This window comes from Ambystoma mexicanum, chromosome 6p, assembly GCF_040938575.1.
Source record: "Ambystoma mexicanum isolate Mex_15411 chromosome 6p, UKY_AmexF1_1, whole genome shotgun sequence".
NCBI classification, from domain to species: domain Eukaryota; kingdom Metazoa; phylum Chordata; class Amphibia; order Caudata; family Ambystomatidae; genus Ambystoma; species Ambystoma mexicanum.
This window is the reverse complement of record NC_090935.1, coordinates 888,482,158-888,505,443: the sequence shown is the minus strand read 5'-3', so window position 1 is coordinate 888,505,443 and position 23,286 is coordinate 888,482,158. Positions and strand designations below refer to the sequence as shown.

At 44.3% G+C, this 23,286-nt stretch overlaps 1 protein-coding gene across 7 annotated transcripts in view; it reads right to left on the bottom strand.

The window, feature by feature from the left end:
* Window positions 1-5,659: 5,659 nt before the first annotated feature.
* Window positions 5,660-23,286, bottom strand: part of APC (APC regulator of WNT signaling pathway) — a 1,243,184-nt gene continuing 1,225,557 nt past the window's right edge. For all 7 annotated transcript variants that reach the window (XM_069625497.1, XM_069625496.1, XM_069625498.1 and 4 more), the window contains one exon: window positions 5,660-13,010. In XM_069625497.1, the coding sequence (XP_069481598.1) occupies window positions 6,497-13,010 (6,514 nt within the window). In that variant the 3' untranslated portion in view covers window positions 5,660-6,496. The remainder of the gene's footprint in view (window positions 13,011-23,286) is intronic.

Genomic DNA, 23,286 nt, shown 5'->3' with positions numbered 1-23,286 from the left:
GGTAGCTATTATAGCCGCGTTACATCAAAATACGTCCTATAAGGTCCATATTAACCCTGAAGGGCTTTTAAATAACATTCCCACGTGCATAGGCATGAAACAAGGCTGTAATTTGGCCGCTGTATTATTTAATCTTTACTTGGCTGACATTGAGGAAATTTGGCAGGGCTCTAATCCCTTTCCGGTAGCTCTGGGTAATCTACGGCTCCACTGGCTCGCTTTTGCGGACGATGTCATCCTATTTGATAGGGTTCCTTTTGGTCTACAAAATAAATTGAAGATCTTTCATGATTATTGTGTGCTTAACAATATGAATATCAATCCAGCTAAATCTCATATAATGATCTTCACACCTAAAAAAAAATTACAGAGATTCACTTTTGTTATCAATGCACAACCTATCTCGAGAAAAGTAGAGATCATATATTTGAGATACCATTTATCGAATCGGTTGTCTGTCGGCGCATGGCGCACAGTGTTGCACGCTAAGTTTAACCCTCTTTTGGCACAGATGAGAATTATCTTTCAAAGATATTGCAGATTCTCACTTGTGCCCCTTCTGCAATACTACACTATGAAAGTGGAGCCTATCTTACTCTAGGCTGTGGATGTGTGTCTTTTGAAGTTGGGACCGTTATTAAATCTTTTACAAGGTTCACTATGGAAGAAAACTTTGGGGTTCCCAGGTTATTTACCTAACGCCATCATTTTACATGAATTAGGTTTATACCCCCTAGCAGACAAATATCTATGGCGGATGGTGAATACCTACGCTAAAATGTTATCACCTACTCCAAACTCTCTTTATGAGGATTTCCAGGCAATGCTTGCACATGATTGTCCCTCCTCGATTTCCGAATTCAAAGATCGAGTATCTGACATCTTAACGTCATTGAACATGACGCAACAGGACCTGATTGATTTCCCATGTAAGGTTAAAACTCGGTTCTTTAAAAATTCTTGGGCCCGCAACTCTGATATGGTTGGTGGTTATTCATCCTTTACGACCTATGCCACTTTTAGGCAGGCAGTTTCACCTCGGCTGCCGTATCTTCTATGCTTTCCTGATAAAACTGCAAGAAGGACCTACATGCGTTTCCGTTTGGATCTCATCCATACGGGCTCCAGGATAAGAAATTGGCTTGGTTTTAGGGATTTGGTGAAGTGGGAGGGATGCAGATTTTGCTTGAAAGCGACTGAATATGAGACCTTAGAACATCTGTTTATGTATTGTAAGTGCTGTTTGGGTGTATATCTGACCTCCTCTTCCGCTTTTCAATGTCATCTACTCTGGCTTCGATGCATGCAGGGCAACACCATCTCTATCATGTTAGCTACGGTCAGGCTGGTTGTGATGATTGAGGAGCAGTTTCTGCCATTTAACATCGCCATTTTGTGTGGGCAGTCTGTGGAGTCCCTCTTGCCATCTAAGTAGAACCTACGCAGTATCGTTCATGTTACCGACATTTGCTATTTTAGATGCTTTTGTGGTTCTGTTACATTTTTGGTCCTTTTTTCTTTTACTCTATAAAGAGGCTGCTGTGCGCGAATATAGCAGTGGTGTATCTGATTATCTTGTTATGGGTCTAAAGAATGTTGAAGGTGGGGGGCTTGTTTTTATGTTGGTTGTAATGTGTTTTTAAATCTTTTATTATGTGTCAAATGTCCTAAATAATAACTTCTTTTGTGTTTTGTATGTTGTACGTTTTCTGAAGTTTTCTCTCCACTATGAGTATTATTAACATGAATAATTTGATTATGTATTATTATAAGATTCTAAAATTTGTAAAGGTGTAAATTAATTTTTGCTACCCAAACAAACAAATTTTAAATAAAACAAAAAAACAAAAAAAAAAAAAAAACCAGGAGAAGAAATTTAAATCTGGCCCTGTTTTGCATAATCAGTCATCCAGCCTGGTGGCGGTACGAGAAAGTAGGTGTGTAGTGAGGGAGTTTAAAGAAAGTCCTAGTAGCAAGGCTAAGGATCTTGTCGAAAGGACAGAAAGCATAGTTGGGGAGACCAAAGAGAATGCTGACACAGTAGTCCAGTTTGGAGAAGACAAGAGTGGTTAAGAGATGCCTCGTGGTGTTGAAAGGAAGGAGGTGCCTTATTTTCCTAATATTTAGGAGGTTTAAGCAAGCTGCCGTTCCAGTTTTGGAGATGAAAGTAGAGAAGGTGTGAGAAGGGTCATAGATGACACGGAGGTTTCTAGCTGAATGCGAGTAGGGGAGAGTGTCAGCTGGGAACTGGATAGGCAGAGGAAGAGCTTTTGGCAGGGAAGAAGACTACCTCTGTTTTGGTAGAGTATAATATCAGAGTGCAAAGCCATCCAATATTTAATGGCAGAGAGACAGTTGGACCTTTTGATAGAGCGATCAGAGAAGAGTTCAGGAAAAGAGAAGATTTGGGTATCCTTCGCGAAGAGTTGGTACGAGAACCCAAAGGAGGAGATTAGTGCCCCAAGAGTATAAGTGAAGAGTTTAAAGAGGAGCAGACCCAAGACAGATCCTTGTGGAACACCAACAATTAGATGAGGTGTTGTTGCTCCAGGAGACAGAATTTGCGAGGTGAAATCCAGGCAAGGGCTTGATCGCAAATCCCAAGAAGTGTATTAAGGAGTGCAGAGTGACCGACAGTGTCAAAGGCAGCAGACTGGTCAAGGAGAATTAGGATAGAGGAAAGGTTTCAATGCTTAGTAGATGGGATGAAGTTGGATCCATTCATGAGAGCAGTTTCTGTGGAGTGACAGGAGCGGAAACCTGCTTGTAGGGGGGTTGCGAAAGTTGCAGATGTCTAAGAAATTTGTAAGATGGTTAAACCCAACCCTTTCAAGCACTTTACAGTGGTGTGGAAGGAGAGACACAGGGTGAAAGTTAGCTGGTAGATTTGGGTCAGCCGCTTGCTATTTTAGGAGAGGGATGACTGTGGCTGTTTTGAAAACAGAGGGAAGGCAAGCAGAGTCCAAGGGCAGGTTGAAGAGTTCAGCAAGGTGAGAGGCCACTATAGGGGACAATAGGCTTGACTAGCTGAGGACCAAGAAGGCCTGATGGGCCACAAGAGGGGTTAGTCTTTATCAATAGAGCTAGCACTACATCAGAATGAAGTCTGGGTACCAAGCTCACTGCTACATCTCAAACTCATTGGGGACTATGAATGATAAATCCTCTGGAGACGGGCAGGGGCATGTACCAGCGCAGAAAAACATTATACGCACATTCCTTAATCTTAATGTAAAGAAAGACGTGACTAAAAATCTGCATGATAAAAATAATTCAAGAGGCAAAGAACCAGTGCACCACTTTGTGAGGGAAAACAAGTTTATTACATGCAAAAAGGTCCCAGATGGTCCCATAAAACAAAACTAACACGGAGCTCATCACAGAAGTTACAGGTTATATAGCAGAAAAACATATTAGCATACATAGGTTACAATGTCATCCCACCACCTTCATTGGCTACCACCTAATAGAACATGCTAGTACACCCCTATATTCTCTGGACCGATTGGCCACACCTTATCTATAGCATAGAGCTTTCAAGGCAGACAAGCAGGGAACTTCAGAATGTTAAGGCAGGGAACAGAGGAAGCGGCTTCCAATAGAAGAACAGTAGGAGGCAGCAAAACGGGGAAGCCAGGAAGGGAAGGAAATGGGAGAAAATAGAAGAATCAAGGAAGGCTTACCAGAAAAGTAACGAGCATTACGCAATGGAGGCAATATTGCAACACAAGGAGTCGCCGATCAGAGGATCTTCATATATTGCTTCAGCTTTTCCGAGCTTCCGGGTATGTGACGTCAAGACGCCTACGTGTGCCTGTTGCCTGGAGGATCCGCAATATTGGAAAGGGCTGGCGCGAATAAGACACAGCTCCAGGCTTGCAGCGGTGAAACAGGACATATGGTGCCCATGGTGCTAGCAGTTCGGGGTGGCAAAAGAAGAGCATTACTTGAAATCACTGATCAGTAGCATAAACAACAAACGCCACCTACCATCTGCCTTCACTACCAAAGGCAAGGGGAGGAGTATGAGTAGGATAAAAGGACATCGTGTGAACACTGCAACCATCAGCTAAGGAAAAAAGTGTTAGCCACAGCCCACAACCCCCAGAGTGGTTTAGAAGTTAGTGAGTGAATAGAAACCCATTGTGAGCCACACCTGGTCACTAAACATACGTAAATAGATACCAGAATATCCCTGCTTACACAAGAGGATGTGAGGGAGACACAGGGGAGTTCTAAAAGGAAAGAAAGCAATCTAAAATTAGGTATTTCTGTTCAGTAAAACAAGACCGCAGTTCATCAATAAGACCGTGAAAGTCTAACATGGGTTATGGCTGTGAACAGAGACAAAAGGACAACAAAACACCATTTAGAAAGAAAACAGCAGTATTACTAATCAAGAATGAAACCCATACATTTCATTTCAAAACAAGCTTTCACAAAGCAAATAGTTTTGGCATTTGTATAGACATTTCACACACATTCTTTTTTTTCAGATACTGCCATTACCACCCCCAAGTGCTACCTTCATTTGCTTTAATATAACACTAGTGCCTGGGATTGCCATTAAATGGCTAGGTGTTGACATCATTGTTCAGGTGATGTAAAGCTGGAGTGGGAAATAAAAATGTCTACATGGCTGCAGCACACCTCCACCCTTTAATATAAGGGCACAAAATGATCGACCCCATGACTCATAGATCATGCACTCAACAGCATCGTGGGGTGTGTGCCTCCTTCTGCAACACTACTAGGCATGTGGGATGATGCACAGAGCACAGAATAATTGAAATGCAGCACCTAGCCTAGCTCTTCATTTTCCTACTGTATGCAAGACAATAGTTGTCAAAACTAAACAGAAAATAAACAAAACTAAGCTAGACACTGAGGAAAAACAAAGGGGCCAGCTTCAGCAATTTTCCAGACCCTCTAGGGAGCTTTAAGACTGGATAAAGTGGGGAAGGAGAGGCCATATCTAAATAGAAGTGCAGGTTAGGGACAATGGACCAAACAAATCTACATGTACTTTATAGTTTTAAGTGAACATTCACAGAATTGATTTCCCATTCTAACATTCAGGTGCATTGCTACTGCCTCCTAAGGATCAATGATACCTTCTTTGAAGGAACACTTACAATATTTTAACAGCCTCCATTAACTTCAAAACGTGTTCTCTGACCGCTACATCCATTCCTCTCCATGACACATCAACGTTTTCATTGTCGGCATACAACGTTACCCATTTTCTGTCACAAATGTATCAATAAGCAATGTCAGGCTTGCATATAGTGCTTCATGCTGAATACTCCTTGCTGCTAAGTGCTGCAATAACAGTTTTTATCACTACCAAATTTAAATGGTACTCCATTGATCAATGGTTGAAGGAAGGAGGACTGAGTAGGCCCTGCTGGGATCCGAACTTGCAAAGTGAAATCTGGCCACAAGAGGCAAGCGGTTAAACCATGAGATACCCACCCGGACTTGCATCTTGGGTCATCTTTCAATGCTATATTTTAAAAGCATGCACGTTGAGCAGTTTAAGAGAGCAACAGAGCCCAATAATTAGAAGGATTCAAGTGTAATCATGCTCCAAATTGTACAGTCATTACAAAAGACAAAAACATTTCGTATTTTATAATAAAAACACAGAAGACATATACATACAGTAATAATTTATTCTCAAATGTTAATTTTAGCTTCCCATGAGACACCCAGGTCTAAAAAAAAGAGCAGCCATATTACCTCAAATACCATAATATACAACAAGTTACAGCGTAGCAAAAATTCTATCTAATGTACTTTCAGATAAAATCTAAAGCAGGTCAGATAATCTTGCTTAGGATTTTTCATTTACATAGATTTATTTTCTTTGCAGATCACAAAGTAGTGTACATTGTTACACCACACTTACCTATGCACATCATATGACCATTGAAGATGTTAGTTGTAACGGCAGAAAATTCACCATCCGTTCTGTCATGCAGAAATGCAAGCCAAGTAAGCTTATTCAGCAGGAATCATATTACTGTGAATTTCACAGCAATATGATTAATTATAGGGTTAGATATATTCAAAGTAATAAAACCACTTTTTTTGCATAAATAATACCAATTTCTCCCTGATGTAGTTTAGTCCATGTGTCTAAAAATGACTGATACCGTAATATAATTGTATCTTTGATTTAGAGTTCAATATTTAGGGATAAGCACAAACAAAGGATCATATTTTTGATGCCATTTAAATAAAATTAAAACATACTGTACAAATACTGTAAACTCGAGTTACCAACTTTATTTCACACTAGCCACCAAGCATCCATCCCATACATTACCAGCAAATATGATGCTTCTTGTTAAATATGGCTTCTCCAACAAGAACCATCAAAAGTATTTACAAGGAAAATAGCTTCTGCAAGTGTCCTTTTAAACAAAATTTGTACAAAGAAGCTGACAATAATACATAAGTGTTCTTTTTTTTGCAATGTGAACTAGTTCATTCAAACAGAAGTCACCAAATAAGATCCAGAATGGCGCTTTGGACTCTGAGAGCCACTTGTGTCTGTGGTTTCAGTTTTGGAATCCCTTTTCTTTGTACTGCTCATTACTGGAGTAGGGATCTGGGAAGGTCGAACTGTACCACTGTCCACGCTACTCTTCCTGGGGCTCGGATTATAGTTGAAAGGAGATACTCTAGCCGCTACAGCTCCACTAGGTGAGCTGTGTTTGCTTGAATTGCTTGAGCTGAACGGTGTACGCTCTGAAACTGAATTGTCATTGCTTTCTAGTGCAAGAGGGGCATTGCTAGCTTTTGTTTCTGGGGGTTTCAGGTCTGGAATATCCAATGTATTCAATGCATTTTGGTGGTTTTCTAAACCCAGTGGGCGAACAGGTAGATTTCCATTGCCTGGATTTAGTTTTCCCTGAAAGTCTTTTGAATCCCCATCATCTAGATTACCTAGATCAGAAACATTGTCAATAACTGGAGGTGCATTACCTGTAGGTGACCGTCCTGACCTTGGATTGTTAATTGGGCAGTCCTCAATCCGAACCCAAACATCCTCAGTTTTAGAAACGGGAGGTGCCATTTGGTGAACTAAAGTCTTTGAGTCAGCACCAGGTGAGTCCTCCTGTAAAGTACTTATCGTTGGAGGAATTTCATGTTCTTTTATCTTGCGCCAAGTTCCTTTTGCCGGTGCTTGACTTTCTGTGCTTTGCTTAGGCCCTGGAAAAGCAGCTTTTTCATCTTCACTTTTTGTTCTTTCACTTGACTCAGAAGAAGCTGAAAGAATTGAGGAAGAGCTCCCAGTTCTTCTCCAAGTGCTCACACGAGGAAGTGATGAAGAATGTTTACTGTGTTCACGTTTCCAGGTACCTGACCGATTGACTGGAAGCCTAGAAGGACTTTCAGAATGAGAACGAGCAATATCGTGACGCTTTACTTGTTTTGCATCATTACATTCTAATGCAAGGTTTAAATTGGGAGGCAATTTACGCCACCCTCCTGATGGAATTGGCGCATTAGTTGGAAGAGACATATCAGGAAGTGATGGACTTAAAACAGGGGTTTGTGTTTGAGAGCGTGTGGGGGAACTTGGTCTAGACGATGACGATAGAGAGTCAAACGAAGCTGATTCTTCTAATTTACGCCTCAGGGTTGGACTTGGGGCTTCTTTGATGAAAGTAGACTGGCGCACTAAAGTTGGCCTCTCTGATCTGTCAGACTCACTTCCACTGGATTTTGCTGAAGACATTTTTGAGAGCTCTACTTTCTTGTTTGACCCACTGCTGTTGACACTTTGGTTCAGACCCTTTGAAGCAGATTCACTTCTAGGAATACCACTGGCAGGCTTGGGTAAACCAGTATGCTTTGTCAGATTTTGTTGGCTTAGCTGTCTGCCTGGGGAAGTATAAGACATTCTACCTAAACCAGAGGATTTGGTTGAAGGTGTGCCAGGTGATGTTGTTCTGGGCAGCTGAGAAAATTTGGTGGGAGGACTTATTCCATTTCTTCCAGGAGAAATTGAATTGCGGCCCGGAGATTGAATAGGCCTACTAAGTGGCTGCTGTGGTGGCCTTGATGGGGTAGATTCTCTTGATCCTGTTCTGGAAGACCCTTTACTTGATCCTGCTGATGTCTGTGGCTGTTTTGTAGCAGGACTCTGTTCTGTTTTGGTGGTTTTAACTCCTCTAGGTGAACTGGTTGAGGCTTGGTTTTCATTGGGGCTTTTAGATATTAGGTTTTTTGGTGGTGGTTTTTTTGAAACAGGACTTGTACTTGGTGAACTGTTTCTAACACCTGGAATATGAATCATTGTTCTACCTCTGGAAATAGACGGCATATTGGTTTGCTGTGCATGCTTTATCTGGCTTGAAACATCTGAAACTGAACGAGACTTTCCTGTGATGGCACTTTTATATACTTTCTTTCCTCCTTTAATACCCTTGACCCCTTCGGCTTCAGTCTTTTTATTTTCCAGAGTTCCTTTCTCTCCTGGCTTCAAAATCCGCGGCCCCTTAATGTTTGTGAATAATTTATCTTCCTGGTCTGGGGTGAGATGAAATGGAGATCCAAAAGAGATTCCAGATTTTAAGGAAAGCACTGAATCAGAGTCTGATGAGGCTTGCCGGGACAGGGAAGCAGCGGCAGCTGCTTGATGTAAGCAACTAACAATGGAATTTGCACCTTCTTGAATAGCTTTCCAGTCAAAGTTCTCTGAATCAGGCGAAAAAGCATTTTCTGAATCTGGACTTTGGGTATCTCTCAAATCCAGAGTCAAATTTGGCTCCTCCGATAATATGCCACCATTACTTCTGGAGCTACTTTTTCCGCTGCCTGTCTTACCTTTTCCGATTTTCTTCTTCCTGGGCATGGCAGAACTAATGCATTCCTGCAAGAGGTCATCTTCCGAATCAATACTCAGTGAGCTAAGAGAACTGTTTCTCGAAAAGCACACTGGAGTGTCTTCAACATGAAATGACTTGGGCGCATAACCGGATACCTGGGGTCTACTAGTGGCCTGCAAATCTGGAGGTTCTGATTGTGAAGTAGGTTCAGATTCTTTGTTGTTGTTTTCTTGGTCATTATCACTGAGTGAACTCAAAGAAGAATTACGGGAAAAGCAAACAGGAGTGTTCTCAATAGCAAAATTGTGCATCTTCTCGTCCGTAGCTGCCCCTTTGTCTGGGTTTTCTTTAGATGATTGAGGAAACGATTTCTGCTTCTGAAATAAATGTTTAGTCGTCCCTCGGTTTGTTGACTGTTTCTGGGACAGTTGAGGCCTACCACTGGATTGTTGGTTGGGGGAAGGCTTTTGGTTAGTCTGGTTTGTTTTTGTGCTAGTTTCCTTTCCCTTTCTTAACTCTGCCTTTTCTCTAGAAAGGTCAACATCATCATCATCAAAGTCTAGGGAGCTCAAAGAGTCATTTCGTGAAAAACAGTATGGTGTCCCCTCAATTGGTGTATAATGATGTGGGGAATCAAAGGCAAAGCTTCCCTTTGCACGCTCTTCATTATTTAGCAGCTTTTCACTTGAATCTTTGGAACTATTTTTAAGGCTTTGCTTCTTTGATTCTTTATTCTGGTCACAATAGGGTCTTTCAGCATTCTGACTTTCTTTATGCTCTGTTTTTCTTGGACGGCCTTTGGAATCATGACTTTGAGGCATAGGCTTTACTGGCGAGGTTGGCTTATTTTTATCTCCTTGTTCACTTTTGCCACTTGTTGACGAGGCAGATGCTTGTTGAATCTGATCCATTATCTTTTTCACCCTGAAAGGTTTGTGGCTTCTACCTTTTGGCATTGCAGAATTGATGCATTCAGCTAGAATATCACCTTCTTCATTTTTATCCTCATCTAGTGAGCATGCAGGAGCGTTCAGGGTTTTCCGTGTGCCTGGTTCATCAGTACTTCTGCCCTCAGTAGGAATGGCATCCCTATTTTCAAACCTGGTAGATTCAGACACTGTAATGGCATGTTCAGCATTTGTCAATCCATTTGGTGGGGATTCTATGGTGAGATCACTAAGAGAAGTGGCAGTTGAAAAGTTTATTGGTGTCCCTTCCACACAGTACACCTTTGGCATATCATCGCCAGGTGTGAAGCTGACGTGCTTGTGAGCTTGCGTTCGGTTCTGGGAGGGTAGTAGTTTATAAACTGGCAGCTGACTTGGTTTTCTAGCCACGGGAGGAGGGATTTTAGAAGAAGACATTGGAGGAGATTTCTTGTTTTTTCTTGAGGATTTTGTAGGCATAGCTGAAATTATACATTGCTTCAAAATGTCAATATCATCATCTGTATCATCCAGCATGTCTTTATCGGTTTCAGAAGTCTTTCCTGTCTTTTTTTGATGTTGGTCATTTGAATCATTGGTCTTTTCAGATTCACCTTCATTCCTGTGCTCATGTACAGGGGGCATAATCCTTAGTTCAACATCCTTCTGTATATAAGGTTCATCAAGACTCAGAGCACTTAAGCTTGATGCACAAGAAAATCCATCAGGAGTACTCTCTGTAGTAAAATGCAACAGCGTGTCCGTGTCTGGAAGCACTTGAACTCTCTGAACTGCTGCATTTACAGTCATTTGTTTTGGGGCAGATTCTCTTTTTTCAGTACTAGGGGGAACTTTACTTTTACCTGCATCTCGCTTCAAATGTGTTGCTTGAGTAGGGGGTGGAGTTTTACTTCTGCTTGGTGGCATTGTCTGTCCAGGACTATCTGGTAGATCACTAGGGCTAATGATCCCACTAACCATTTCACTGCAAGGCTCACTTTGTACAGAGCTAGCAATCGAGTGGCTCTCAAAACTGTCCAATGAACTTACAGATGTGCATCTACTAAACATTAGGGGTGTCTCCTGAACGTAGTGCTCTGGTGGGCTTTTAGGAGTCTGAGCACCACTTTTTGAAGGCGATTTCGCACCAGATGAAAATTCAACTGCTTTGTGTCGGGAAGTATCCGAAGGGGATAAGCTAGAAGCTTGGTGTCTGTTGGCTTTTGTTCGAACATGATGTGATGCTGAACGAGCTTCACTCGTTGTACCTTCCGTGGACACCATGCCACTATTGTCTTTCATTTCCCCTATTTGAAGAGTGTTACTATTGCCAGATGCACATGTCCGATCACGACCTTCTGGTTCATCTTCAGCTGAAGACAATGATGACAATGAACTGCATCGTGAAAAACATATTGGTGTATCTTCTACACAATATGTTTGAATAGTTTCTTGGTTAATAGATGGAGCCTTGGAAGAAGATTGCTTTCGAGTTTGACCACCTCTGCTCTGTGCAGAGTTTGGATGAAGCTGATTTGATCTGTTACAACTCACTGATGGGGTGGAATTTGGTACACTACTTGATGAGATGTGATCCTTTGGCTTGCTATTCTGTGAGGGTGGAGGGGCTTCATCAGAGTATTTTAGACTATAATCAATTGGCTGATCAAGATGATGTTCTTGTTCATTAAAAGTAATACTGTAATTTGTTTCCCTTTCCTCCTCATCCTCTGGTTGCTCCTCTTCAGAGTAACGTTCACTGTAATTGGTTGGCTTATCATCATCATAATCCTCTACTTGGCACATAGTTTGGTTTGTCTTCTGGTTGATTCCATGAGCAGGTCCTACTCTACTTTGTTCAGAATTGGTGGCAGCTCTTATTCTATAGGATGGGACAGATTCTGCCTGTCCAAACTGTGGCTGGAATTTCGGTGGTTTTTCTTCACTGCTTTCATTGTATACAGGAAAATTGTTTTGACTTCTTGGATGCCTTTGCTCGTTTTGTTTAATTTCATCCTCAATTATATGCTTGGGTCGTGCCCATCTTTCATTTTGCGAGGGACTTTGCCTTCCCGAGTTCAGTTGCTCATCTGAATATTTCAGGCTATAATTTATTGGCGTGTCAAGATCTGTATCATTGTCCTCCATGTGGTTTGCATTGTGTATCTTGTGTGCTAAATCAGCTGGGTATTGCCCATAACTGCAAAACTTGCTTTCATCATCCTCAGAGTATGATTCGACGGAAGGCTTCATTTGACCTCGTTTACCATAGCCATCCGTACTACTTACACTATTCAAGCTATCATTTGAAGCTCTCTTGTATTCCACTTTTGTATAAGGTGTTGAGCCAGTCTTACTGGAATTCTCAGATTTTGCGTAACTGTAAGGATTAGAATGCAGATGTATTGCTGTATTTTTTCTTGGTGCAGCCCTCTCTTCAGCTAGAGTGTGTTTCTCAGCAGGTGACCCAGAACTTCGGCCATCTTGAGTAATGTGAAAACTTGATACCTCTTGAATGACTTTGGCCATCTGGGAGGAGGTAGTGGACATCTGCAAACCAATTCTTTTAGAAGAATTACTTGAATTGTCTGCTGTCTGATGGAATAGCGATTGCCCCGTCACCCTTTCACGGTCCACGTTTCTGTCTTTTTCGGTCTTCGAATTTTCTTGATTTAATCTAGTGGATGAAGAGGAACAAGGAAGTACTGTAGAATTTAAATATGGTGAAAGCACAGTTACGTTATTGCTGTTGAAACTTTCAGGTCTAGAAACACCCTCATCATGTCGACTCGAGTCCAAAACATAGTCACTGTACAAATTTTGCTTTTGTCTTGGTTTAATCCGATGAGATGTTTTAGGGCTTAAATTATCAATGTTGTCAAATGTTTCTGATAAGTGCTGAGCATCTAGCTCAGCTTCCAGAGCTTTTTGCTTCCTGACATGAAGAGATGGCACACTTGAGCCAGGAGACATAATGTTAGCATCCTTATACTTTGTAGGTCGATTTGCCATCAAGTTTCTCAATGCTGCAGCACTGCCCATAGCAATCATTTTGTGCTTTGAATGGATGAGATTTTTAAGCATGCTGATAGCTCCCATGTCCCAAAGACCTTCTTGATCCTTTGCATTCCTGGCCGAGAGATTCCACAGGGTCCCGCATGCATTACTCACAATGGTCAAACTGTGTGATTTTAAGTGCTGTAGTAATGTTTGTAAGCAGTTGTTCTCTCGCAGAATTTGCCTGTAAGAAGGAAACCAAAGACTATTGTTTTAAAAAAGCAATTTTAATGTAGGTCTTTGATAATTTACAACAGAAATAGAGAGCAGTTCTACCTTTACAAACAGCCAATCAATTTTATATTTACTTGGCAAATTGGAAATAAGTGTAAGTTAGCTTCCATATAGTGAAGATCATAGTACAATCCTCTAAAATAGAATAACTTAAAGAATTACAAAGTTTGAGTCACTTGACATTCAAAGGTTTATGAAGAAACTTAGAATCAGAAGAGCCAGCCTAAAACTACTTTGAGTGACAGTCAGATTATAATCTTGTTTAGAATTCCAAGGACAGAAAACTGTTTCACTGAGGAAGTAACGCAGGAAGACAAATTATTTACCTTTGATAGTGTACTTTTTGATGGATATTATTTCAGAGTTGGATTCCTCCTCAATGAACTATCCATCAGACAGAATGTTTTTTCAACTATCCACCAAGAAGCACCATTCTGCTCCAAGGACAGCTACATCATGGCTTATTGGCAACCTTTTGCTACGGTTGTATTGTAGGAGTAGGGGCTCTGAATTTTAACAGTTAGGTTCATCATTTCAGCATGAACATGGTAGTGTGGGTTTGAACTGCAACTGGGGCCCAGGGTGTGAAACTCATTACTGGACTTGAGAGTGTGAGTCTCAGGCAGAATTAAATAGATGCCAATGCACAGAACACTTGATTGAAATTGCACTTTGCTTCAGGATGATATTTCAATTAACTGAGCTGCATTAAAATATAATACTAACATAAATTAACATACTAATTTAACCCAACCCCAGTTAACATGTAACTGAATCCCTTAATAACATTTAGTGCAAATGAGTCCATGATGGAATCAGTTGAATGCAGATTGGGAAAATGCATGCTGCTCTGGGTGATAAACTAATAAAATGGGAAGATCAGTTCTACTGAAAACAGGGCATTGTATTAGAGCAGGAAGTGCAAGAAAGATGCATCTTTTGCTCCCCAGCAATGAAATCATGTGCCATTTCAGTGGAATGATCTGCTCAAGGGGATGTGTTTTCCTGGATTGACAAAGGAGTTTGACAAAAAGGGGTTTTGAGACAGACTAGCATTAATTCATCTTCAGGCATTGGGAGACGAAGGAGCAGAGGGCTGGCTAGGCAGACGGAATTCAGTCCTGGCAAGCTGTCTGATGCTTAAGCTGTCCTTATCTGATCTGGGTTGACCCTGTGCGAGGCAGGCAGAAAGATTGGGGATGATTTCCATGCCAAAATGAATCAGAAATACTGCCAACAGATCTAGGTAAATATGATGCTAAGTGAGGGACTGCTGTTGTCAATGAGACAGGTAGTCTATGTTAAGCAGTTCACTTCATTTTAGGTGCTGGCTATTGTTAACGTGCATGTAATCCTGTGTTTATATTCCTCAAAGTCGTACTGTGTTTTTTTTTTAAGTCTACTCTCTTGCACACACTGAGCAAGGCCAAACGCACGAGGAAGCAGCTATTCCGGGATGGCAGTTTAAACCGAGGAGATAGGGGGCGAGACCAAAGAGGACGACAAGGATGGAATTACCCTTGCCCTTTTCAAGAAAGGATCGGGACTTTATAGAAGCCTCAAGGAAAAGAAACATAAGACTAGGAATTACAGTTGACAAGCGGTGTAGCATGTGTCAAAGGTACACAGGGCCCTCCTGCATTGATAGCCAAGGTGGGGAGAAGCGATTGCCACTGTGGTACTATCCTTGAATCTGACAGCAAAGCAATGCCAATGAGTTCAGCACAGCCGGTGAGTCGGGAGAAACTGATAGACCAGACTGTGTGGCACTCAAGGTTGCAAGCAGCAACATTGTATGAATAAAGAATTTGTGTGCGACTGAACTGTGAAACCAAAATAGGTACCAGATACAGAGTGGTCTGGCGCCACGTGGGTGTTCACTCGAAGGTCTCTGTTTGGTACCCCCCTTTTGGGAGTGTAAAAGATTATTCAACGGTGAAATCGAAGTGGTCCTGCACTGGGTTAAGTGGAAGCATTTGCACATTCGAAAGTCTTCCATTATCTACGAACTAAAATTGGTCTGAGCCTGGCTGAGAGGGACTAATTGTCAAAAGGGGATCTGAGCCTGGAAGAGGGGGATCCAGGGTGAACAGTAAAACTCCTGTTGTGGCAAATGTGAACGCAACTGAGGGATACCTGCAATTTAAAGTTGGTCTGAGCCCGGCTAAGGGGGATCCAGGGCGAAGAGTAAATAGCCTGGCTTGACTAATTGGAAAGGAACATTTATTTGCCGTTTATGATGAATCAGGCCCTCTGAAACAAGAGACTTGTACTAAAGCGACTTGGGCACAGAAGGCCCTGATGTTGGTAAAAGGAACTGAGACCTTGTGCCGAAGAAGCTCAAGAGTGTGCTGTGTTCGAGTGACCCGCCTTGTCCCATGCTAAAACTTGGGGCAGGCAGGCCCACGGCCTATGCATCCTGACACATTTTATGAACACTTCTTTCTTCTTGTGAATGCTCTTTTTATTTGACTAGACGCCACTAGGACTGTATTATAATTATTTGACGATCGTAGCTTGCTCCCATCTTAGATTTAAGTTTAGATAGGCGTTTTTCACACCACTGATGAAAGTTCAATAAACACCCTTGAACTGTGTTTGCTTGTGTTGTCTTACTTTGATACCATGCCTATGGTGTCAGTAGTGGGGTGTGACTCAATTCAAACGAATTGGGGAACCCTACAATTTCAGAAGCTTAGTCATAAAGCTTTCAGCCCCTCTGTTGACACGAAAGAATCGATAGGCTTTGATATCTATAGCAGAGGCTATTATCCCCCCTGGGAAAAGAGGAATGATTCCTACAGATGTGGTTTTGTGACCCCTTCCGGGGTGTTACATGAGGTTGGCGCCAAAATTTGGCTTAGCTTGGAAGTTCGGTATAGACGTGCTAGCAGGCGTCATCGATCCAGACTTCCGTGGGCGACGTAAAGGTTCTCTCACAGAATCATGGTGAAATCCCATTCGAAGTACATTGTTGGGACCAAATTGCTCAAGGAATTCTGGAAAAGGCTCCATTTCCTCATTTTAAAGAAAGTGAATCAGACAAAACAGAAAGAGCGACATTAGGCTTTGGGGAAGCCGATAAAACTTCAAACATCAAAGGAAGAAAGGGAGAAGAGCCTGCCACCTATCCCGACCGAGCCTTCGCCCAGAGAAATTATCCAGCACTCGCTGAAGCTTTTTTACAAGCTATTCCAGAAGGAGAGGGTTATAGAGAAGGGGGGCAATTTTTTCTTCTTAAAGCAGGGGTTGCTATATAGAAAAGAAACATCTACAGAAGGCTTAGAAAAGACAATTAGTAATCCCCAAAACCCACCGACAGGTTGTACTAGAGATTGCACATTCCCATCTAACTGGGGGACACTTAGGACAATTCAAAACCCAGGCACATATCAGTGGGAAGTTTTACTGGGCAGGTATCCACGCTGATATAAAGACCTTTATTCAGACGTGTGAGATATGTCAAAAAACCAGCATTCACATCCCACAACCTGCCCCTCTGAATCCTTTACCAATCATAGAAGTCCCTTTTTCGGGATGGACATCTTTGGACCTCTAGAAACATCTAGACTGGGCAACAAATATGTTATTGTGATTGTTGACTACAGAACCAGGTACCCTGAGACATACTCTATGCAGAATAATACCACCCAGAAAATTCTGAAACACCTCCTACCTTATTTTTCCCAGGTTGGCTTTCCTAAGGAAATACTAACAGATCAAGGTTCAAATTTTATGAACCAGCTCATGGCTGAAGCCAAAGAGCTACTCCATATTACCACCTTACGAACCTCTTTGTACCATCCCCAAACAGATGCTTTGGTAGAAATATTAAATAAAACCCTTAAATTGATCCTAAGAAAGTTGGTAGATAAGGACGGGAAGGACTGGGACTGAATGATCCCCAGGGTACTATTTGCAGTAAGGAAAAAACCCTGAGGCCTTTACTGGATTCTCTCCTTGTGTACTACTTTATGGCAGAGAACCTAGAGATGTCCCAGACATGCTCTAGGAAACAGGGGAAGAACGAGAAGAACGAGAAGAGGCACCCATTCCCCTTTCGCAAACTGCTACAAGATTGCAGGCGCATATGAGACTTGTTTGAGATCTAGTCTGCACCCTTATGGAAAAAGCCCAGATCCAACAGAAATCTGCTTACAACAAGAAGGTGAGCTTAAGATCGTTTTCCATAGGACAAAAAGTACTAGTCCCCTTGCTCACCTCAGAAAACAAGCTAGTCTCTAAGTGGCACAGGCCACATGAAATATTGGAACGGACGGGAACCTGTACTTGTAAGGTAGCCCAATCGGACAGGAAACAGAAGGTCCAGCTATTTCATGTAAATCTCTTAAAAGAGTGGAAGGAGTACCCGTCAGACATCCATGCCACAATATTATCCTGTTGGGTTCCAGAAGAAATAGACAACTTTGAATTCATTCCTCCAGAGCATTCAACAACAAGAAGATCTAAAAGATTTAGTGACATTGTTTCCTGATGTATTCTTAGAAAAACCAGGAAGAGTAAAAGGCTCCTATCACTATATTAGAACGTCTATGGGGAAAGTGGTTCATCTAAAACCATATAGACTCCCGGAAGCCCTTAAACAGATAGTGGTTGAGGAAGGGAATAAGATGTTAAGAGCAATTATTATGGAGCCTTCTTCGAGCCCCTGGTCCTCCCCTATCGTATTGGTCACTAAACCTGACCATTCCTGGAGGTTTTGCATAGATTTCCGCCAGGTTAATGCCATTTCCGACTTGGATGCCTATCCCATGCCACGCATCGATGACCTAATTGACAAACCCGGAACCACCACTTTTCTATCCACCCTAGACTTAACAAAAGGGTACGGCCAGGTCCTAGCATATGAGCCCGATAAGGAAAAGACAGATTTCTCAACACCCCTAGGACTATTTCAATTCAAAGTCCTCCCTTTTGGGTTACACAGCACTCCAACCACTTTCCAACACCTCATGGACAAAATATTGCAACCCTACTCCGATTTCTGTGGAGCTTATAGCGACGATATCGTCATTTACAGTAAAATGTGGGAGGACCACCTTTTCCATCTTTTTACTACTAAGAGTCCTCAGAGAGGCCAGTCTAACTGCTAATCCATCCAAATACAGACTGGCCCAGTCAGCCTTGAAATACCTCGGCTTCTTTGTAGGGAATGGTAATGTACAAGCTCAACATGTGAAAGTGAAAGCCATTTTTGATACCCCTACACCTAAAACTAAGAGATCTCAGAGTCTTTCTATGGTTAATAGGGTATTACCATTGGTTTATTAAAAACGTTTGGGACAAAACAGCTAGGCTGACAGATAAACTTAAGAACGTTGAACCCCAGAAACTTCATTGGACTGACGAGGACGACATATGTTACAACACCTTAAAACAAACCTTGAGACAGAACCCAATCCTAAAGGTAGTAGATTCCTCATATGAATTTGTTTTGCAAACGGACGCCTCCCTTACATGATTACGAGCAGTCCTATCACAAGTCTGCAATGGATTAGAACATCCCATCATGTTTATGAGTTACAAACCTTTGCCACATGAAAATAATTACTCTGTGCTGAATTAGAGGCCCTTGCCATCAAGTGGCCCATTATCCACCTTAGATACTACCTCGTAGGAAGAAAGTTCACACTCGTCACAGACCATTCTCTACTAGTTTGGATTAGTCAACGAAAAGACTCATACAATGGTTCTTAGACCTGCAGCCCTATTTTTTCACTGTGGAACACTGAAAAGGAAAAAAAAAAACAGGGAAATGTAGATTTCCTTTTCCGGTTCCCCTGTGTAGCAGATGCGGCTATATTGCATGGAGGAAGCGTATGTGAGAAACCTGAAGGTGTCTCACCTGCTAGTCCCCGGGGATCTGTCATCCAGGTGGCCAGGACACTGCCATCGCTATTGGATCCAGTTCCTGGGCGTGTCCAGTGCGGGAGGATCGCCTGGATGGGGGTCTTTGGGAAGTGGAGGTGATTCACCGAAGGGTGAGATGCAGCATCCCATTCCTTATGGCACCTTTTCCCCATCCTACCAGGTAGGATATCTAGAAACCCAACCCCCCCCACCCCTTTTCAGACACAAACACTTTCTCGCGGATAGTTCATTGTGAGCGACAACAGACTAACACTAGACCCTGTTAGGGAGAATTCTCTCTTTAGGCTGAATTTCCTAACCTAGTGAGTCCCCCAGCAGCTTTGCTGGATTTCTGGAGTTTGTTTTCTTTCTCCCACTCTTGGACATGATTTATGATGTTCCTTTGACTGTCAATGTGTTTTATGGGCTATGGGGTTCTTTACTGTGTTTTTACTATGTGTGTTACACAACACCCTCTGTGCAGTGACACAGGGGTGTCATAGTGACACCCCACCATAGACTCCATACCCTGGGACTGACTACTGTCTCCCAGGGCATGTAAAGTCACCATTGGCTTTACTAGTTCCAAATTATTAACAGAAACCGATACAAACCATCATATTGTGGACGTACTGGTCGGGGCAATTCGATTGCCCCGGGGCTGTTAGTCGAGGGGGCACGTCTCCGTCCCCCCTGATCGAGTTTTGGCTGGTGGCAGTGGATACTACTTTTTATATTCGACCGCGAATATATCCCTATGGGATTTTCCCATTGTTCGAGGCTACCAACTTTAATTATTTCATTCTCATAGCCTCGAACATACCGCCGGTTTATTTATTTAATATTAATTCGCCGGTTGGTATTTATTGCCAGGACTCTATTCTAAAATGGCATTTGTGTTCTCTTCTGTGACTCCAACCCAAGTCGAGCCCTTTGTTCCACTTTTGGCGGGCTTCTCCACAGAAGCCTCCAAAAGTGGTGCCACTCTGTCTGGATACCACAGGGGGTGTGGGAGGGGGTTTAGGCACCCTGAACTGAGTTACCTTGGTAACTCAAGTCGCACTCTTGTGTGATTGGCCCAAGTGGTGAGCCGGCCGGCTCACCCCTTAGCATGTTTGATTGACAGCTAGGCTGAGTGAATGGGGGTGTGCTGCATAAAAGTAGGGCTTTGGGGACTGGAACTTCAGAAGTCGCCACAGGAACTGAGAATCCGACGAGGGAGAAGCTCAGCCGACCTGCCACGATGACACCACCGGTGGAGCCCTGCGGAACCGACTCACCACTTCCTGACGACAGAGAAGATCTCTCGGCTGGAGAGGCTTCTTCCCCTGACTGGTGGGAACAACCAGTTTACCTTCTTTTCCTCGCATCACAGGACGTCTTGTGGTCGAATTGCCCGTGCCAAGCACCCCGGCAACCGGGTAGCCACTTACCACTGGACCGCGAATAAGGAACAAGTTACTTACCTGTAACTGTTGTTCTCCAGCATGGGTCTGGCATGGATTCACATGCTCATGAATATTCCCCGTCGTCAGGCTGGGAATCCTTGGTAAAGAAAAATCAGTATCAGTTTCGTTTCTGATCTGTCTTTCGTAGTAGTAACCAATCACTGATCTCTGCGTCATACTAACCACAGCCAATGACTGCCGTCTCCCTAAGCCCCGCCTCTGGCAGCCATCTTCAGATTTGGTAGCACGTGAAGTGGCAGTATGACCAAGTGAAGAGCCGCAGAGGGGTAGGCAGGAGGGTTCGCATGTGAATCCATGCCAGACCCATGCTGGAGAACAACAGTTACAGGTAAGTAACTTGTTCCTTCTCCAGCATGGGGTCTGGCATGGATTCACATGCTCATGAATATAAGAATACATAGCAGTAAACACATGCAAAACCACGGGAGGTGGCAAAAGGCTCAACATTAAGCAATACAACAACTCAACATTAAGCATCTCTTACCTCCTCACCAGGCTCACCTTAAGCGAACAGGTTCCGCAGCATTGCTTGGCCGACCGTGGACTCCTCCCTGGAATCCCGATCGACGCAGTAGAATCTCGTGAAGGTGTGCGTCGACCTCCACGTAGCAGACCTGCAGATGTCCAGCAGGGGCACACCAGATAGGAACGCCGTAGTAGTAGCGAACGATCTGGTCGAATGGGCTCTCGGACGGCCTGGCAGCGGTCGGTTAGCCAACCGGCGGCAGTGCATGATGCAACCGGAGATCCATCTGGAAATGGAAGACTTCGAGAGAGCCTTCCCTTGATTCACAGGTCCAAAGTTCACAAACAGCTGTGATGTCCTCCGAAAACTCTTTGTGCGGTCCACGTAGAACTTCAGCGCTCTAGCCACATCCAGCGAGTGCAAAGTCCTCTCGGCCGGCGACGAAGGAGACGGGAAGAAAACAGGTAACACCAGGGGCTCGTTAAGATGGAAGTCGGACGGCACCTTGGGCATAAAGGAGGGGTGCGTCCTAAGCACCACCCTCGAGGAATGGAAAGTCAAGTACGGTGCTTTGCAGGATAGGGCCTGGATCTCTCCCACTCGTCGTGTAGAGGTAATGGCCACCAGGAATGCAGTCTTCCACGACACAAACTTCAACGGTGCGGAGTGCATCGGCTCGAATGGGGGCCCCATGAGCCTGGTCAGCACCACGTTAAGTTCCCACGCCGGGGCCTTCACCGGCGGGAACGACCGGAACAGTCCTTTCATAAACTCTTTTACCAGTCGATGGGACCACAGGGACGTCCGTCCTGTGGTTCTGGTATATCTGGAGATTGCCGCCAGATGAATCTTAATGGAGGCATGGGCTAGCCCAGCCTTTGCCACCGATAGCAGGTACGGCAGCACTTGAGGGGCCATAATCCGTAGGGGGTTGATCTTCTGTGCTCGGCACCAGATAGAGAACCTCTTCCACTTGTGACCGTAGCATTTGAGAGTCGAGGACGCCCTGGCCTTTGCAAGAACCTCTCTGCAGTCGGCGGGTATATCGTACCCTCCAAACTCTAGCGCTGCAGGAGCCAAGCCTGCAGGTTCAGCGATGCCGGGTCGTGGTGGAAGATGGTGCCTCCTTCTCTGGAGAGAAGATCTGCATCCGCCGACAGCTTGATGGGTGGGGACGTTGACAAGTCCAGAAGGTCCGGGAACCAGATCTGCCTCGGCCACGCCGGTGCGACGAGGATCATCCTGCACGACGAGGATCATCCTGCACCGGGACCTCTTGAGCTGGTTGATGAGTCGAAGCAGCAACGGCAACAGAGGGAACGCATACAGGTATAGGCCGTCCCAGGGGAACGAGAACGCATCGCCCATGCTTCTCGGCTGGGGGAACCTGCTGGCGAACCTCTGGCACTTCGAGTTCGTCGCTGTTGCGAACAGGTCGATTTGGGGTTTGCCCCATCGTCGGAAGAGTTGATCCACCTGATCCTGGCGCAGCTCCCACTCGTGACACGCGCGCAGCTCCCTGCTGAGCGAGTCGGCGATGGTGTTTCTTTCTCCTGCCAGGTGGAAGGGAACCAGGAACATCCCCTGGGCGACCGCCCGGTGCCACAGATCCTGTGCCTCCTTGGATAGGGATGGGGATCTGGTGCCTCCGTGCTTCCGTATGTAAAACATTGTCGTGGTGTTGTCCGTGAAGATCCGCACCACCTTGCCCTTGAGCGACGGGAGGAACGATTTGAGAGCCCAGAACACGGCTCTGAGTTCCAGGATGTTGATGTACAGGAGCTTCTCCTCCGGGAGCCAGAGGCCTCTTGCGTGGAGATCTCTGGTGTGGGCGCCCCAACCCTCCAGGGAAGCGTCCGTCGTCACTGTCTCCTGGTACGCCAGCGTCTGAAAGTCCTTGCCCGCAGTGAGGTGAGATCGAATGCCCCACCACTGAATCGCCCGCCGGAACACCTCGTTGAGGGGGACCTTGTCTTCGAAGGTGCCCGTTGCCTGCATCCAACGAGCGTCGAGAAATTCTTGAAGAGGGCGCATCCGTAGTCTGCAGAGGCGCACCAGGTAGATGCAAGAGGACATCATCCCCAGGAGGGACTTGATGGACCTCACCCTGGCCACGTCCGTGGCTAGCAGGCGCTGCACTTTGCCCAGAATGGTCTTCGTCTGTTCTTCCGACAGGGCCGCCAGGCGCCTCACTGTATCGAGCTTCACTCCCAGAAACAGGGCCACCTGCAACGGCACCAGGTGGGACTTTGGGTAATTTATTGCGAATCCCAGGTCTGTGAGTAGCTGGACGGTCCTCACAGTGTGTTCGACGGCGAGTTCCCTCGTCCTTGAGCGGATGAGCCAGTCGTCCAGGTAGGGGTAGATGTGAATCCCCTGCAGGCACAGCCGCGCCGCCACAGGTGCTAGGCACTTGGTAA